Source organism: Lepidochelys kempii, chromosome 18 (assembly GCF_965140265.1).
Source record: "Lepidochelys kempii isolate rLepKem1 chromosome 18, rLepKem1.hap2, whole genome shotgun sequence".
NCBI classification, from domain to species: domain Eukaryota; kingdom Metazoa; phylum Chordata; order Testudines; family Cheloniidae; genus Lepidochelys; species Lepidochelys kempii.
The window spans coordinates 11,654,910-11,674,037 of record NC_133273.1 but is presented as its reverse complement, the minus strand read 5'-3'; the positions used below and the strand labels follow the sequence as shown (position 1 = coordinate 11,674,037).

The 19,128-nt window shown below is 39.8% G+C and overlaps 1 protein-coding gene across 6 annotated transcripts in view; it reads left to right on the top strand.

Moving 5' to 3' along the window:
- PRDM2 (PR/SET domain 2) overlaps positions 1-19,128 on the top strand; it is a 119,505-nt gene that overhangs the window by 78,509 nt on the left and 21,868 nt on the right. For 4 of the 6 annotated variants that reach the window (XM_073317134.1, XM_073317137.1, XM_073317135.1 and 1 more), the window contains 2 exons: positions 6,763-6,867; positions 8,561-13,031. In XM_073317134.1, coding sequence (XP_073173235.1) covers positions 6,763-6,867; positions 8,561-13,031 — 4,576 coding nt within the window. Of the gene's footprint in view, positions 1-6,762; positions 6,868-8,560; positions 13,032-15,266; positions 16,417-16,713; positions 16,918-19,128 lie in introns of those variants that run through there. The other 2 variants (XM_073317140.1, XM_073317139.1) reach the window with 2 other exon arrangements.

Below are 19,128 nucleotides of genomic sequence, written 5' to 3'. Positions count from 1 at the left end.
CCTTATTATTTTAGTCGGGTATCCCTTTGAGACAGCAGCACCTTGGCAAATCTGGTAATGCTTGTTGATCTTCTGCAGCTCCAATTTTAGGAAAAGATGGAGATGGATATCCCCCCTCCTGGCATATACGTGTCGTCTTCCATCTCTCCAAAAATCACCATCAGCAGAGGATTTAATTTACTGCAGCTTTTGGTTATTAGCAAAGTCCACATCAGCATAAGTACTATAGATTGTTTTGAGGCTGTTGTCCTGGTCTGAGCTATAAAATGTTGCCAGCCCTTTACATTAGGGATAAATAGAGAGGGTGCTACTTTTTGCTAAACACAGTTGAAGTTCATCCAACAGATTGATTTGCAGGCTTCTAGGGACAGCTCCTCAGTTAATGTAAATCAATGGATCTACATTGATTTACGTCAGCTGAGGATCTGGCCCAAAGTCAGTAATGTAGGATTTCTTGTACCCATGTGGTTAGATAGTGCAATGGTGGGCAAGCAGTCGGCACACCCACCCTATTGCCTACAGAATGCTGCATGAGTGGCAGGAGAGAGAAGGGAAACACAATTGGTATCAGCAGAATGTTGCACTGAAAGTCAAAATGTGCAAATTGTGGCCATTCCCCTTTTGACCTTTGTCATTGTAGGCAGTATAGCTGTTCTCCCTCTGTTTCTTTCATTCAGTTTTCTTTTGCAGTCTTCTTCTGCAATTCTTTTTATGCATATACATATATATTTGGTTCTACCTTTCATTTATTCTTTAGTCATTGTTTCCATTTCACTTTCCCTGTGTTTCATTCCTGTATCTTTCTTGTTTAGACCAAGTGGAGGATTCAGCTGGCAGTAGCAGCCATGTAGGACCCTTCAGGAACCTGATGGTAAGTGCACCTGTGTACTTATACTCAGGCTTCCACCAGGTTCAGTACTGTATTTTTTCCTCTGTGGTCTTCTGCTGGTCTTGAAGTCTTAAAGTAAAAGAAAATGAAGGGGCAACAATTCATTAGTTGATCATTGGTATCAGTTCTTATCAGTGTCGTGGTTATTGCTTTTGCTTGGAAATGTGTTGGATAAAACATGCAGGTCTTTGAGAGTTGTCTGTCTTGAACACTTTTTTTTATAAGCAGACCAGAATCTGAAAAAAGGCAAGATGTGGCTAACTGCTGTATGTGTTTAAAAACAAAAACAAAAAACCCCAACCTGTTGAAAAGCAACAGATACTTCCATTACTCCTTGCAAATTGATCTGACTAATCTAAAATTATATATACATGCAAGTCAGCTTGTTGGCTATTCTGAATAAAGGCAAGTAGGTTCCAGATGAATCTTCTCTTCAAATTATTTGTTTAAAGGCCATGAACTTAAAAATGTTCCAAGTATATCAACTAGGGTTGTTTTTTTTTAAAAAGCAGGAGGCTGTCTAGAGGGGGCTTGGAAATTACCTTCTTTTCATCTTGATATTGAGAGAGGAATTTTTAGTAGCCCATAAGCAACTAGATGACCCATTAATTTTAGCTGTAGGTTAAATAACTTCAGTTATGAAGACTGTTCTTCTTTTGTTTTTCAGGTCATAGTGGGGATGATATTTTTGGTAGTGTATTGTACAAATGGATGAAACTTGGGAAAGTTTGCATTCTCTTTATCATTTAAAAAAAATACAAAAGCAAAGCCCTTGTGATTGTTTTCTACATCATTTAACAAGCCTCTTAATTATCACAATGCATGTCTCAGCTTATCAGAAGTGAAGAGTTAGTTGTGTTTCCATTTCAAAGGTCATATAGCAGTCACATTAGAGGTGGCACCATAGGTTTAAAAGTGCCCAGTGACCTGTTCCACTCTGTTGGAGAAATAGTTTTAATCTACTGTAGCTCCAGCTGCCACAGCATGTAGGACCCGCAAAATATAGTCCTCAGCCACCACCGTATTTGATGCAAAGGTGAGGCTCCTAGAGATTTCAGGTTCTGAACACGTTCCTTTGTTCGAGTGGAATGCTTCCCTCTGTGTATGGAAGGGGAGACTGTGGGTCAGACTACTTCAGAACACTAGAGGTCTTGGCATATGGACCAGGAGACCCAATTTTCCTCTTCACCCCAACTCCCGCTTCACCAGAAGGTGAGAGAAGGAGCTGTGGAATTTTGCTTGTGCTCTCAAAATTCTGTTGTTGGGTTTCAACCCATACCTTGTTTCAAAGCTCATTAGAGGCAGTGTCCAAAGGATACATAATGGCACTTGGTGTGTACAATGGTTTCTAGACTCTATTGAAGTGAACGTTTGAGCCTTTTTTATATTTTTTACTTTTGGTCCCAGAGGTGCAGTTGCATCAATTACACTTGCTGTGAGCTTCAGCAGGGATGACAGGTGTGTTAGCACTGATATTTGGATGTGTACAGCTTGTCACGGAGTCCCCGAGCGATGGTCTGGAACTGCTCCCTACGAAGCCAAGCAGTACTTTGGTGAAGTCTCCTTTCTGTGAGCAGACTGTCTGCAGGGCAAACAGCTCACACAGCTTCCACCTTCCTGGGTCTGACCTCAGAGCATTCAGCATCCTCTGCCCCTCCATGCGCTTCCCACAGGGAGTCTGCCCAGGTGGGGTCCTGGGAAAGCCAGAGGATCATGCACCCCAATTCCACAGTCAGCCGTGACTCCCAGCCAGTGAAACAGAGGTTTATTAGATGACAGGAACACGGTCTAAACCAGAGCTTGTAGGTAGATACAGAGAACAGGACCCCAAGCCGGGTCCATTTTGGGGGGCAGTGAGCCAGACAACCACGTCTGCACTTCACTCCTCGTCCCCAGCCAGCCCCAAACTGACATACCCTCCAGCCCCTCCTCCTCTGGGCTTTGTCCCTTTCCCCGGCCAGGAGGTCACCTCATCTCTTTGTCTTCAACCCTTTAGCTCTCACTTTGCAGGGGGCAAGGGCCAGGCCATCAGTTGCCATTCTCTGTGTCCAGAACCCTGCACACACCTGCCCTCTAGGGTTCTGCAACGATCATACACCCTTATCCCACCACCTAGATACTTAAGACCTGCATAGGGGAAACTGAGGCACCCCCACAATATTCAGAGACAACATTAAGAACAGTCCCACTTCATCACACAGCTCTGAAGCCCTTTGTGCCCAGATAGGGAATTGCATTGAAGACCATGGCTGTGGATCCTTTTCTTTCAAAGGTTATCAGAGGTTCTGACTAATGGCATATAATATTGAATTGCGGAGCTTGGCAGGTAAAGATGCACAGAGAAACTCATTATGGTCAGTCGGAGCATCAGAAAGCATGCTGAAACTTCTGATTAGTCTCCAGCTGCATTTTCCCAGCACTTGATAATGATGCCCTATCACACAATTCCAGGTAGGTATGATAGTCAGGGAAGTTCTTAGAGACAAAACATTAAAGTATTTGGGGATAAGATGAGGCACAAAGCTGCTCAGTTGAGAGAAAGCATTGCAAATAGTAATGTGTGATCCAGAGATGGCAAAAAATAAAAATAAAAAATTGTAATGTATAGTGATCTCTTGATCTGATAAAAATCTGTTAAGGTAAAAAATAAGAAAATAACCAAAAATGGAATGAAACACCCTGAGAAAGCTGGACAACTAATTAAATCTAAGTTCATCAAAAAAGAGGGAGAAAATACAAAATTAGTTCATACATCAATGGTGTCCAAATAAAAACTAGTAATTATTTTCTCTAGTGTGAAGCTGATCTTTCTTTGATCTTTAAACATTTCTGTCAGAAGGTTAGAAAGTTTCAGTAGGAATAGAGAGGAAAAACTTTCAGCAAAAGACGTGCAAAATACTTCTAAGAGTAAAGGAATAATCTCAGATTTAAGTTCAAAATGGTTCATATGAGGCAAGTCCAATGGCTTCTTAGGTAGGAGAGTGTGCTTCTAAGTGAGAGACATGGATTCCAGAATACATTTCTCATCTCTGGCCAGAAGGTCGTGTATTAGAAAGTTTTATGTCTGAGAGGCCTAAGAACATAAGTGATCTCTCTCCTGCCATGTATCTCCACCCTCTGACAAACAGAGGCTAGGGCAGGGGTGAAAGTAAGTCTAGGGACTTACCGGTATGGGGCTGGGCTGGGGCTGGTTCTGGCCCCCAGGAGGGGCAGGGCTTCGGGCGGAAGGGATGGGGCTGAAGGAGGTCAGAGCCAGCCTCGGCCCACCCTGTACCAGCAGCGTAGTTCCTCCTTCCCCCTCCCTGGGGTAACAGCGGCAGCCGGGGGCTCTGGCAGCGGTTTAAAGGGCCCTGGGCGGTAGCGGCAGCCGGAGCCCTGGCCCTTTAAATCATCCCTGGAGCCCTGGGGAAGCTGCGGTGGGGCTCTGGGGACGATTTAAAGGGCTCAGGGCTCTGCCGCCGCTACCGCTCCGGGCCCTTTAAATCGCCGCCTCAGCCCGCAGCCGCTACCTCAGGGCTCCAGCAGTGGGGCTCTGGCAGCAATTTAAAGGGTCGGGGGCTCCAGCTGCTGCTGGGAGCTGCAGGCCCTTTAAATTGCGCCTGGGGAAGCCGATCCACCCCGGTGTGGCGCACTGGCTCTTGCCAGTACCCCGTACCGGTGCGTACCAGCTTACTTTCACCTCTGGGCTAGGGACACCATTCCCTACCCATCCTGGCTAATGGCCATTAATGGACTTAACCTCCATGAGTTTATCCAGTTCTCGTTTAAACCCTGTTATAGCCTGGCAGAGGATGTATTACTTCTCTTGTAGCGGTACCATTCTAGCAGCTGGGTAGGCAGAGGTGTTCATTTTCAGAAGAGATGGCTGTTTTTAGGGCTTGTTTACCGTTGAAAGTTAATTCAGATTAAGGTAGGGTGTGCATTTAAAGTACCGTAGCTAGTCCTGAATAATTCCATATGTTGACCATCTTATTTTGGAATAAGAGTTCCTTTTTCCTGTTTCACTTAATCCACTTTTGAATAACTGAATAACTCCGTATGTAGACAAGCCATTAGCTGCAAGGGAAATATGTAGCATTCATCAATGTATCAGAAGTGTGAGATTTTTCAAGGATGGAAAGTTTACCCAGAATGAAGATGTAAATAAACACTTTTCCACCCTTCATACACCTGTGAGAGCCTATCCCTTACCCTTTGAATATCATAGATTTGGATGAAGAGACACCATATATAGGAGCAGGAGGAGAACTCTGGAGAGTATACCCTCAAAGCCAATTTGTAAATGAAGTTTCTGTGCATCTTTCAAATCATTGGCTAAGTCTTCTGATAATTCCATATTTGGGCCTTTTTTTCCCTGAGAAGGCCTCCCTTTGCAGATAGTACAGACACAAATGGAGAGCAACATATTGGCTATAGTTACAAAGTTATATTTGACCTATGTTTTTTTTTCTTGCTACAGCTTCTTGGATGGAGAATTTCTCCGTATTCTTTTCTGTCTCACATTAGCTATTTCTCGGGGAGAGAATTGTCTGTCCTCTCATCTGTAGTAAGCATGTCTGGTTCTTAAGCTTTCATGATAGGTCTTATTGTCTAAACTATTCCTTTTTTTCCTATTCTCTTAACTTTGTCGAGTGTATCAGAATGTGCTGCCCAAAGGTTACATGTAGCATTCCCAAGTAAGGCCTAACCAAAGTCTGGTAGAGCAGACCAGCTACCTGACTTGCTTTCTTGTAGTGTTCCTTTAGTATTTTCTGGTTTTGTGTCAGCATTGCATTATTCACGTATATTATGTTCATCATCCCTATCTTTCTGTAATTCTGCTCACTAACAACTGTTACCCAATTTTATATTTGATTACTCTTTTTATGTAAACCACTTTATAGTTACCTTTATTGAATTTAATTGATTTCATCTTTCTCCAGTTTGTAAAAATCATACTGTGTTTTAATATTTTCTTTTGGAATATTTATGATTCCTCTGCCTTTTGTATCCCGCTCTTCCAAGTCATGGCTGAAAAGTGATGTAGAATTATTTTGAAAACCTACACAGAAGTATATGGAACCCATGTGGAATACCAGTTGACAGCACTTCTCAAATTGACACAAAGCATTAAAGAGTGCAGTGGCGTTGTAGCCATGTTGATCTCATGATATTAGAGAGACAAGGTGGGTGAGGTCATACCTTTTATTGGACCAACTTCTGTTGGTGAGAGAGACACCTGAAGAAGAGCTCTGTGTGAGCTCGAAAGTTTGTCTCTCACCAACAGAAGTTGGTCCAATAAAAGATATTACCTCTCCCACCTTGTCTCATAAAATTGTCTAAGATACTATTAATGTGTAACATCATCCTTATAGAAGTCTTGTTTGTCTAGTATACCTATGAAGATGTCAGATAACTGTGTCTGAGTTAGTTGAGTTACACTGCATTTTCTTGATCCTCTTTGTGCCATCAGTGAAAGAAAACTAGTTCAGCATGTTTTTGTTTCTGACAAACTCATCTTACCTTGTACTGATCATTTATTTTTCCTCTAGGCGTTTGTAGGCTTATTTTGCTTTATCAGTTATAGTGACGAAACAGGTATCAAAATTAAATTGGCTAAACTGTTAATTTCTTGCAAGTCACCTTTTTTTCCTTTGTTCTGTGCTTTGCCCTTTAGCAATCTTTTTGCATACACTTAATATAATCTTTGAATGTTGCTATCTTTTTTTTTTTTTTTTTTTAATTGAGGATGTGCCATTTATGTTCCTCAGGAAAATGTAGTAATTATTCAAAAATGTGCAGTTTTTCTAAAGCTGGGTTTTGAATTTTGTCACTCAATTTTTTTAAAAAAATTGTTGAGCAGCAGTAGACAAATTTTTTGTATTATTTTTCAGGGAAGAAAAAGGAGTGTAAAAACAAAGGAAGGAAGGCAATAGATACAAAGCAGAGAAAGACTGATTTGGATTTTACTTCCACAGATATGAGGGAGTTTAAAAAAGGTAAGATTTTTCAGTTCTCATATGAATTTCTTTAGGTATCGTATTGAATTAAAGGAGGATATATATAGCATTATATACTAAAACCAGCAGCACTATAAAAATGTTTATACTGTGTGCCCAGCTATCTTGTAGTGTTAAATAACTTGAAGTTACTAGTTGTACGTTCAGAGAAGTATGTTATTTGTTCACACTTTATACAGTGCAGAAGAGTTAGCTTAGTACAGAATTTAAACACAAAATCCCGAACCTTCAGATGGAACATAATAAAGAAGTCCTTATTTTAAATTTACGTCTTCTGAAACTTAGAAATAGGATCAAGATGTAGTACCAAATGACTTTGGGAATCATGGTATAATAATTTTATTATATAGCCAGTGGCTGCCCTAGCCTTTTGCCCAGCCATTTGGATTGCTATACAACAGAATAAAACAAAGTGCAGTATAATGCAAACAGAATAAAATACCACCTCTAAAAATTCTCACACAACAATTGATGCAGTCTGTCTTAAAGGTGACCTGCAGAGCATATTTTTGAAAATTGGTTTCTGCCCGTTTTCACATTGTGATGTATATTTTAAAGGCCTGAAAGATCTTTAAGATTTTTTTTTCCTGATTGTTTTTTTGGTTTAGAAATATCAGGAATGTAAAGTCTGTCTTCCCTGGCTTTGTTGTTGGACCAGTGGGAGATATAATTGAAGGAGGTAAGGGCAGCATGTAACTACCGGCTTCATTCAAGATCTTTTCCTCCAACTACCCTCTGACCAACCCACTAAAAACTAGTAATCCTGGGAATCTGACACCTCCCCTCCCCCCCGCATACCCCAGCATTCCCAAGCTAGACATATAAAGGAGGCAGGGGAGAAATTTTTGCCTTAACTGCATAGCTGCTCTGCTGACGTACTCTGCTTGTGCACTTGTTATCAGCAGGATAGCTGCATTCCCTTCATCAGGAGGTATTGATGATGTCTGAAGGCAGGTAGATGAAACTGGCATACAAAGGTGCCTTCAGAGCCAGTTTACTGCAGCAAATGATGCTCATAGTGTATCTGATTCAGAAGAGGGTGGGCTGTGCCTGTGGGGATTCTACAGCTACTCATGAAACAGAATTTAGGGAATGGAAAATAACAAATTGGATCGAATAATGTGTTTTACAATGTGTTTAAAAACACCAAACAAACCCAGATTGGTGTATTATAAACAAAATTTAAAGTAATTTTAGTTTTCAGCCAAATTCTAAAACTTATTTGGCTGACTTCTTAGATGTGTGTCCAGGCAGAGTTCAAATTTAAGGTCTTGTTTCTCTGAGTTTAAAAATGGCTACAAAATTCAATTAATTTCATCTGATGATTTTTGTTTTAATATCCAGAAATACACAGTGAAATGTACCAACACCCTGCTCTCTTTCTTGGAAAAGGCTTAGCTGGCCACAATGTTAGCAGTAATTCTCAGTTTCTCAGTGTATTGAATTCAGTCCCCTACGTGTTGGTCAAAAAAGTGCAAACAGGAAAATATGAATACAGTTTTTTGTTCTAAGCACTGCATCTTAACAATAGGAAACAGTAGCATACTAGTACTCATAAATATTGAACATATTGGCAGGGGGACACGGGAAATGAAAGGGATTATAATATTGTGGAAAATTTGCTAAATTCACTAATGCTTTTCTTTCTCTTCCTCCTTTTCTTTCTTATTAGACTATAAAGAGGAAGATGAAAAGCCATCTGTTTCTGCTGTGCTGTCACTGGAACAAACAGCTGTGATTCAGGAGATGGTAAATCAAGATGTTCTTCCAAAACTAATGATCCCAAGTCCTACCAGTGAGCCACGAACAATGCCTGAAGACAAACCAGGAGCAATAACTTGTGGATCAGATGATTTGGAAGATGAGGAGGAGGAGGAAGAGGAGGAGGAGGAGGAGGAGGAGGAAGATGAGGAGGAGGAGGAGGAGGAGGAGGAAGATGCTAATTTACCTGAAGAAAGTTCTGGAAAAGAGCCTACAGCAGTGTGTGAAGAAAAGCTAGACTCTATGGAGGAACAAAACAGCATATCGGAAGAATCTCCAGAGAACTCCCCGAAGAAAACACCTGTTGTAAAAATTCCTAAAGCAAAAGGTGTATCTAATGGTGACCTCCAGGAAACATTTATGTTTCCCTGTCAGCATTGTGAGAGGAAGTTTACAACAAAGCAAGGACTTGAACGCCACATGCATATTCATATATCTAGTGTCAATCATGCTTTCAAATGCCGATACTGTGGGAAAGCCTTTGGCACTCAAATTAACCGGCGAAGGCATGAACGGCGTCATGAAGCAGGGCCAAAAAGGAAACCATTCTTAACACTAACTTCGGCCCCGCAGTCTGATGTTGCTGATGGACGGACATTTGCAGATGATGGTCTTAAAGATGAAGTCAACGTTTCCAATCTTGTACAAGACTTCACAGTCTTGGATTCTGAGAAGGTCTCCCGAGAAATGTCAAATTCTACCTTTGTTGAGGAGAACAAGGAACCCAAAGAATTGCATCCTTGCAAATATTGTAAAAAAGTTTTTGGAACTCATACTAACATGCGTAGGCACCAGCGTAGGGTTCATGAGCGTCATCTTATTCCCAAAGGTGTCAGGAGAAAAGGATTCATTCTTGAGGAACCACAACTTCAAATTGAGCAGGCCCAACCAGCCCAGAGCGTGTATATAGCAAGTACAGAATTAGAAGAGGATGGTGAAGCAGATGACATATATATTATGGATATTTCTAGCAATATCTCAGAAAATTTAAATTACTATATTGATGGTAAAATTCAGTCCAACAGTAGCACTAGCAATTGTGATGTGATTGAGATGGAATCCAATCCTGCAGATCTGTATGGAATAAATTGTTTACTTAGTCCAGTCACAGTGGAAATTTCTCAAAATTTAAAGTCTACACAAACACACATCACTGATCTTCCTAAGGAGCCTTCTAGCGGTGGAAGCAATGAATCCAAAAAGAGGAGGACTGCCAGCCCTCCTCTTTTACCTAAAATAAAAACTGAAATAGATCCAGAACCTATAACTCCTTCATGTTCGTTAAGTCTTCCTCTTAGCATTTCAACAGCTGAGAGCTTACCTTTTCATAAAGAAAAAAGTGTTTATTTGTCGTCCAAGTTAAAACAACTTCTTCAGACACAAGATAGTAATAAGATAACTCCAACAGCAGCAGCAACTGAAATCCCTAAATTAGGTCCTTCTGCTACATCTTCACCCATTTTGCCTTCAGTATCTAGTAGGTTTAAAAGGAGAACCAGCTCTCCTCCCAGTTCTCCACAGCACAGTCCTGCGCTTCGAGACTTCAGCAAACAAGGTGATGGAAAAACCATGTGGAATGATACAGTTCTAGGTTCAAAGATGCCAAAATTAGAAAGTCACAGCAACTCACCTGCATGGAGCTTATGTGGAAGGGAGGAAAGACAGACTATGAGTCCTCTGTGCTTTGAAGACTATAAAATATCTAAGGAATGGACAACAACTCCAACTTTTGGTAGTGTGTGCAACCAGCAGCCACTGGATTTATCTAGTGGTGTAAAACAAAGGTCTGATGTCAAAAGCAAGACTCAGGTTCCTTGGGAATCAGTGTTGGATCTAAGTGTGAATAAGAAGCCATATAATGACACTGAAGTTAAGGAATACAAAGAAAATAATTCAGTGCAGCCAGCATGTAGTGGTATTAAAAAGAAGAAACCAACCACATGCATGTTACAAAAAGTTCTGCTGAATGAATATAACGGAACGGATGTAGCTACTGAAAGCACACCAGATTTGACTTTGAATAGAAGCCCAAGTCCATGTAAATCAGCAGTACCCCAGCCAGAAACTGAAGTTGATCGTGGTCTGTCAGCACCTACCGTTGAGTCCCCTTCTCATAGTTCCTCTGCTTCCCCTTTGCCTCAAACATCTGCTATATCCTCCTCATGTCAGTTGCCCCCTCTTCTAACGCCAACAAATCCTTCCTCCCCACCACCCTGTCCTCCTCTATTAACACTTGCTATGCCACCCCCTCCACTCCTTCCTACTATTCCTTTACCACTTCCAGATGCCTCTGCCAGTGTCACTCCCAGTCCGTGCCCATCACCACTCTGTAACACTGCTACACAGTCCCCACTTCCAGTCCTTTCACCTACAGTATCTCCTTCTCCATCCCCTGTTCCTTCTGTTGAACTTTTTACTACTGCATCACCTGGTCCTCCAAACCTCTCCTCCTCGTCCTCCTCGTCCTCCTCGTCCTCATCATCGTCCTCATCTTCCTCTTCTTTCTCCTCGTCGTCGTCCTCGTCCTCCTCTTCTTCCTCTTGCTCTTCCTCTTCCTCTTTCTCATCTCCTTCTCCTCCTCCTCTTTCAGTAGTTTCTTCAGTTGTTTCCCCTGCTGATAATCTGGAAAGTACTCTCCCCATAATAGCTTTTAAACAAGAGGAAATGGAAAGTGAGCACCTGAAGCCAAGAGGCGATCCAGAGACTTCAAGTGAAGCAGATGTAGTTCAGGAAACGTTCAGTAAAAGCTTTGTGTGCAATGTCTGTGAATCACCTTTTCTTTCTATTAAAGACCTAACTAAGCATTTATCTGTTCATGCTGAAGAATGGCCCTTCAAATGTGAATTCTGCGTACAGCTATTTAGAGAGAAAACTGACTTGTCAGAACATCGCTTTTTGCTTCATGGAGTAGGAAATATCTTTGTATGCTCAGTCTGTAAAAAGGAATTTGCCTTTTTGTGCAATTTGCAACAACATCAGCGAGATCTCCATCCAGACAAAGAATGCACACATCATGAGTTTGAAAGTGGGACTCTAAGACCCCAGAATTTTACAGATCCCAGTAAGGCAAATGTAGAACATATGCAAAGCCTACCAGAAGTTTCCTTAGAACCCTCAAAAGAAGAGGAGGAAGATCTAAATGACTCCTCTGAAGAGCTTTATACTACCATAAAAATAATGGCTTCGGGAGTAAAGTCAAAAGATCCAGATGTTCGTTTGGGCCTCAATCAACACTATCCGAGCTTTAAACCACCTCCATTTCAGTATCACCACCGAAATCCTATGGGTATTGGAGCCACTGCTACAAATTTCACTACCCATAATATTCCACAGACCTTTACTACTGCCATTCGTTGTACAAAATGTGGGAAAAGCGTTGATAACATGCCTGAATTACACAAACACATCTTGGCATGTGCCTCTGCCAGTGACAAAAAGAGATACACACCCAAAAAAAATCCAGTACCACTGAAGCAGACTGTGCAGCCTAAAAATGGCATGGTCATTATAGCTGGCACTGGAAAAAATACCTTCAGACGAATGGGACAACCTAAAAGACTTAATTTCAATGTTGAGATTAGCAAAATGTCTTCTAATAAGCTAAAACTAAGTGCATTGAAGAAGAAAAATCAGCTTGTCCAGAAAGCCATCTTGCAAAAAAATAAATCTGCACAGCAGAAGGCAGACTTGAAAAACAGTGTATCGGAGTCAGACTCTCACATCTGCCCCTACTGTAATAGAGAATTCACTTACATTGGAAGTTTGAACAAACATGCATCTTACAGCTGTCCCAAAAAACCCATCTCCCATTCCTCTAAAAAAAATGCATCCAAAAAAAGTGGGAGCTTCTCATCATCTGCAAGTGGCGATAAAGGCAACAACCAGCGCAGACGGACGGCAGATGCGGAGATCAAAATGCAGAGTATGCAGGCTCACTTGGGCAAGACGAGAGCACGAACCTCAGGACCTGTGCAGATTCAGCTGCCTACTGCATCCTTCAAATCAAAGCAAAATGTAAAATTCATACCTCCAATTAGATCCAAAAAGCCAAGTCCCTCTTCAGTGTTAAGGAACTCCAGCCCTGTAAGAGTGGCCAAAATGACTCACATTGAGGGAAAAAAAACTAAAGTGGTGGCCAAGAATAATTCTGGAATCTCAAGCAAAACATCCCGGAAACTGCATGTCAGAATACAAAAGAATAAAGCTGTTTTGCCAAGTAAGTCTGCCGTGGCAAACAAGAAAAAGGCAGATAGGTTCAGTGTAAAATCTAGAGAGAGGGTTGGAGGACCTATCACTCGGAGCTTACAGCAGGCAGCTAATGCAGACACAATAGAAAACAAGAGAGAAGAGAGCAGTACAAAACAAGAACTAAAAGACTTCAGGTAAGCTTTTAGCTTCAAGTTTGACTAAAACAGCAACACGTTGCATGTGGGCTTTCCAGTTCCCTGGTCTTTTTAGAATTTTTCTCAAATTTAAGGTAAAGAAGGTTGAGCTTTGCAAAACTTGCAGCAGGATCTGTTGCTCAGTCATGCTGAGCTACATTGCACATATTTCATTATCTCTGTATTTTGTCAAATGACATCATGAAATATCATCCACAGAGAGATGGAGCAAACCGAATTGGAAAGCCTGGCAAACATATTTAACAAAATTTGTATGTCATTGGATAACATGACCTTGCTACAGCATATAATGTGCAGTCAAACACAGTAATCATTGATTTAATACATAGTGGTTCTGTATGTTCAGAATCATGACTGAATTCCTCAACTATTTACCTAAATATTTTGGTTCAGCTATTGTTTAAGTATTGCCTTCATAACAGATAGAATAATACAAGAATATAATGAAAAAATAAATGCAGAGATAGTAACAATACAGTTATTGGTCAAAATCTGTTAACTACTTGCCCCAGTATATAATTAAGGGCAAAATGCTCTACTCCACTTTTAGCTACCGATACGAATGGAAAACCTTCTCATCAGGCCCAAAATTTGTCAGCAAGTTGAGCCTGAGCAGAAGCATTATCTCCCTTATCCTCCACAAAGCATAGCAGAAACCTCTCAGAAAATTTTTGGGAGAATGGCTAACTCAGGCTTCCCAACTCTACACAGCATTTTCTGCCAGCAAACCAGCGGAGAAATCCTGGGTGGAAATTCTTTTGGCTTCCTGGTCCAAACCTCTCAATCCCTCCAAAGGAGTTGTGACGTGGGTATTGACAGGGATTCAAGGTCAATGTGATGACTTAGGGACTCCCCGGCATATTGGGAACATAGGTCCTAGGCATATTGCACAAGGGTCTAGCCCTCTGCATAGGTGCTTCTGAGATAATTGGGAATTCTTGTGTGTCTAGGGATATCCATAGTTTGGGAGATCTCCTATCCTTTAATGCTGTTGAGCCCCTTCCATCCTGGAATGGATAATGTGGTGGCATATTTACAACCTCAAGGCCACTGAGTTTTCCTGCTCAATACTTCTTCAATTCTTTTAGCAGTGCCTCCCTCTTTGAGTGATTTATAGTAAACATCAGATGTGATGGACAGATTTAACTGCCTGATTTTATATTTTTTCTTGCCAAATTAACTGTTCCAAAACTCATATAGGGGAGAGAGCTGTCTGTTGTTGTTGTTCTGGTTGCAGTACAGTGCTTGTGATTAAACAATAATGCAGGCCTTTCATTTTTAATGATCCTTTGGAGGAAATACTTTGTCTAAAAGTACAGGTTTCAACACAGGCGCATTATTCCAGTGGGCTAAAGGGGAAATAGTCTCCAGTTACTTTGAACTATAAACAAAATCAATACACACACACAAGAAAGAGAAGCAGAAAAAAGGTTTTGAATTTTTGTCAGCCAGTAATACAGAAAAATGTCTTCAAAGAGCAAGAGAAACCAGCTAGCCCTAATTATCTCACAACATCAATGTCTCTGTATTACAGTACTTGCCTCAAAATCAGTTGCTGTCTTGCAGAGCTGTCTGTAAAACTGTTGTTAGTAACCAAGGATTTTGCGTGAGACATTATACTGGAAATCAGTAGAATTTGGAGCCAGAGATGTATATCTTGATTAGCTATTTAATAATAGATCACATTGAAAAAAAGTGATCCTTTGCACGCACAGAAGTTGTTTCAAAGTGTTCACGGCATGAATAAGGATTTACATAGAGACAGCTTTGACATTCTGTCTCAAGTATTATACATTTCCCATTGCAGCTCGCATTGTTGGCTGGTCTTAAGGATAGTTCAGCTAAAAAGGAAGTTTGCTGTTTTGTTTTAGGAATATGCCATTTAAATTCATAAACCTGGATTTTATTTGCCTGCTTATCCTTGATATTTATGTCAAGAATCAAGGGTTTCTTGCCCTAATACTTTAATTGATGCCATACACACCAGGCATCAGTCGGCAAACTTTGATTCTGTTCTGCACGCAAACATTTGTTTTTTCCAGGAAATCTTAATTAAGTATTTTTCAAAACCATCTGCTTCACTAAGCAATTGTTTGTCTTCAAGTCTACTTCTCACACTTTGGTTTGTGTTTTCTTTGGAAGCATATTCAGTTCATAAGCAGCTTATACTATTATTTTTGTCATTTATCTTCAGTTTTTTTTCTTATTTTCTAGGAACCTCCTGTAAAAACAAAACAAAATTCCCTAAATGCTCAATTTAGGATAAGCACTACGACAATGGATGTGAAATCCACCAAGCTTGCGAAACCAGCTGAAACTGACTCACAATCATAAAATGCAGCTGATTGCCTGCAGGCTTCTTGCTCTGATGTTTAGTGTCAGGCATGTTTTCTTCATTGGTGCCTGATACACATGCTGGGCTACAGGATGTTTTAGATACAAAGAGAAGGGTACTATTAATAATAAATAAAAGAAGGAAACAATATGGGCTAAACTGAACAGAATCTGCTGCCACTGAACTGATAGCTCAGATTTCTGGTTTTGCCCATATCTTGGTGAATGGCATGCAAAAAGACATTTCAGCTTAAACTTTGCAAAGCAGGTTCCTGTTTTATCAATAGTTCGTTGTAGAGTCAGGGACGACAAATGTTGCTGCACTCAAAGTATTTTTGTCATGTATTGAGTCTCCTGAAGCTTTTCTTTTAAATTAACTAGTAGAGAGGACAGAATTTTCTCCTTCCACCCCCACTTTTTTGTTTTTAAGTCTTTTAGATGCCCTGCATAGATGTGGGAAAAACCAGGTTTGGACATTTTATGAATTTCCCAATCTCCTATTTATACATGCAAATAAAACTTTCTTCCTATAGAAATGAAATACTGGCACCAATTTCTGAATTCCATATAATTGGACACCGTGTACTATTTTATTAATAAACAGGCCAGAAACGGGGCTGTGTAGGTGTATATTTTGAAAGATAAATGTATAATAAAATTACTGTAAAAGGTCTGACACCTCATTATCTAATAACTTAAAAGCAACAAATTGACCTACTGCTCATAAAGAGCTTTTCATGGAAATATCATTTCTCGTGCATTTATACACCCTGCCGGATTAATGATTCAGTTGATGGAAAGCAGCTAGTTTCATTATGCACCCTCCCTCTTCCCCTTCCCCCTCCCCCCTTGACTTAACAAGTAATCTACCTCTTAAAATTTGTAGTTTAATACTTGTTTGGTGAATTTGTGCCACTTTCACTTTCACTATCATTCCCATTTTGTTACATTTCTGTTATGGGGACTTTATGTTGAAATATTGTATAAAGCATTTGTAGCAAGTTTAAAAAAAATAAAATATTTAAAATTATTTAAATTGTTTTGGACACTTCAATTGTATTATATGTGATTTACATTTTACATTAATTTCTTTTTTGTTTTTGATTTGGGTTGTTAATCTGGAGAGTGTGCCTGTATTAAAGTTTGCTGTTAGTTATATTTTCTTTTGTTGGAGAGTGATATAAAGACTATTCTAATGAAAATATTAAAAATTACAATTTGACATACAAATGGGGTTGTCCTTGCTTTTAAACATTTTAGCCTTGTTGGATATATTTAAAGTGCAGGCAAGCAAATGAAGAGAGGTTTTGTTTTGTTTTTCCTCCAGCATGAAATAAACCTTGGATATCTCTCAGATGTATAAGATCTCTCTGCCGTTGCAAGCACTTAATGACCAGCTAGATGGGACTACCGTGGTACATTTTATATAACTGTAACCAATAAAGTAAACTTTTTAAGAACTTGTGAAAAACTTGCTTTTTGTACCTAAATGTGGACTGTGAGGAAAAACGTCTAGAAGGAATTAAGTAAGCTTGCATCCTTTATATAATAACATAAAGCTCAGCAAAGCAAATACACATAAATCCTTCAGGGGGGTTTGTTGTTGGTTTGGGTAAAATTAATACCTTGAAATAATACCACTAGAAATGCAAGGGCATTAGACTTACGTAATACTCAGTGATCTTTAGATTTTTGTTTTTGTAAGAGGGAAATAAAATATTCCATGTACACAATACTTAAAGTTTATACCCTGATTGTATTCCTAATTTCTGAAATTGTTTATCACAAAAATAAATTTTAAGGCTTATTGAACAATTTGGATTTTTAGAATATTGCATTCCAAAGCAAGGAGGAATTATGACATGCCTGATATCCAAGCTAAAATCTTCCAATAGCATAGCTGTTACAATTTACCAACTTAAGACCTGCCCACATTAGCATGACACTTAGTTTAGTTTATCATGGTTCAGACTGTAACTGTATTAAGTTAATCTTTATTCACAGACATTTTAGAATATCCATCATTAACACTGCAGGAACAAGTTAATGTTTTACAGTACATGAAAACATAGAACAAGATACCATGTGATATTCTCCCATGATTCCTTTCACTGTGTACACAGACTTGCCATTGAATAATAGGAAATATCCAAAACTGAAGTCTATTACATGACTGCCTATTCAAATAAATACCTTTATTTATTTGAATGAGATTCTCGGATAACTCTGTTTACTTCCTGGTATGAAAGTAAATACCACACTACAAGTATTTATTTTGGAGGCATTGTGCTACCCATACCAGGGGTGCCAGTCAGGAGCAACTGGCATAGTTCTGCAGAAAACCCTGTGAAACACTTCATCTTTTTAACATGTTTAAAATATTCAGGCTGCTCACTCTAGTAGTATTCAATTTTTTTAACCATTTAAAAATTGTAAGGAAAGCAGGGCCAATCTGTGCTAAAGTTCAGTCCCAGTGAGGCTGTTTTTTATGGTGGTTTTCTTCTTGAACATTGTTTTATGCATAAAAACTAATTGCAAATTGTGGATGAGCAAATACTTTTAAAGGCACTTTGTATGTGGCATAATGTGCACTGTAGCTTGATGCCTAGTGTGGTCTAGACACTAGAATGCTGCAGAGACATGCTGTTAGTGTTGGTTACATTAGCAATTGTATAACTGTTCAGTTGAATAGGATGTGACACTTTAAAATGTATAATTGATTATGTTTTGCAATTTTTGGTGATTGAAAATATTTTTATTTATTACTTATGCATAGTGAGTTACATGGCACACTCCAAGAAAATTAAGAAGTGCGAAAGAAGTTTAGAAAAGCATCCTACACGTTACGTTAGATATTAGATTGAGATTTTTAAAAGTTGCCTAGGGACTATAGATCCATTTACCTATTCATTTCCAGTCCTTCTGACACTGGCACTAAAACTTCTCATCAAATGCTTATTTAGTGCTCAGACCACTTTCCCGTTGGCTGTTCACCACGATCTGGCACCTTGGAATCTTTTTCAGCAGTGAGATCAACAATGAATTGGTCCCTGCTCTCCTGGTTTCGATGCTTTGGTAGAAGCTTCCATTGCCATTGTATCTTGCGTGTTCTGTGATTGTATCCTTCGCTCTGTAAGGCTCTCAGTCTGGCACCTTTCACAAACACAGAATTCGCACACAACATTTTCCAAAGGGGAAAGTGCGAAATAGGATCCATCTGCATTCCAAAATGAAATCGGATCTTTTGCAAGAGATTACAGGCGTTGCCATTGCTAAAAGAGGTGACAGTAAATAGAACGTGCTCTTCAAAGCAGCTCTTTTCTCCCGGATAAGCAATTTTACATTTACCATTGCATCTCATTTACGTAATTGACTACCCTGTGGATATATATAACCATCGCTTTATGATCTAAACATGGATGCAAAAATGAAGGTGGCTGAAATATCTGGACTCAGACAATGAAAGCATTAAGTTCTTCCCTCTTACTGAGAGAATATACCTGACATGTTGGTAAAATGAAGTGAGAGGTATCAGTTTAATATTTAATACATACTCTGGCACTGTAGTCTATCCTTCTATGGAACTAGTGAGCTAGTTGGTCTTTTCCACCTCTTTAACTACTATTGTCTAATAGACTAGCAGGAGTAGAAGTTAGTCCTATAGACTAGGACTAGTAGTGTAGGGAACAATGCTGCCCTGGCAGGGCTGTGGATTAGCTCTCCTCCTATCTCTAACATCCTT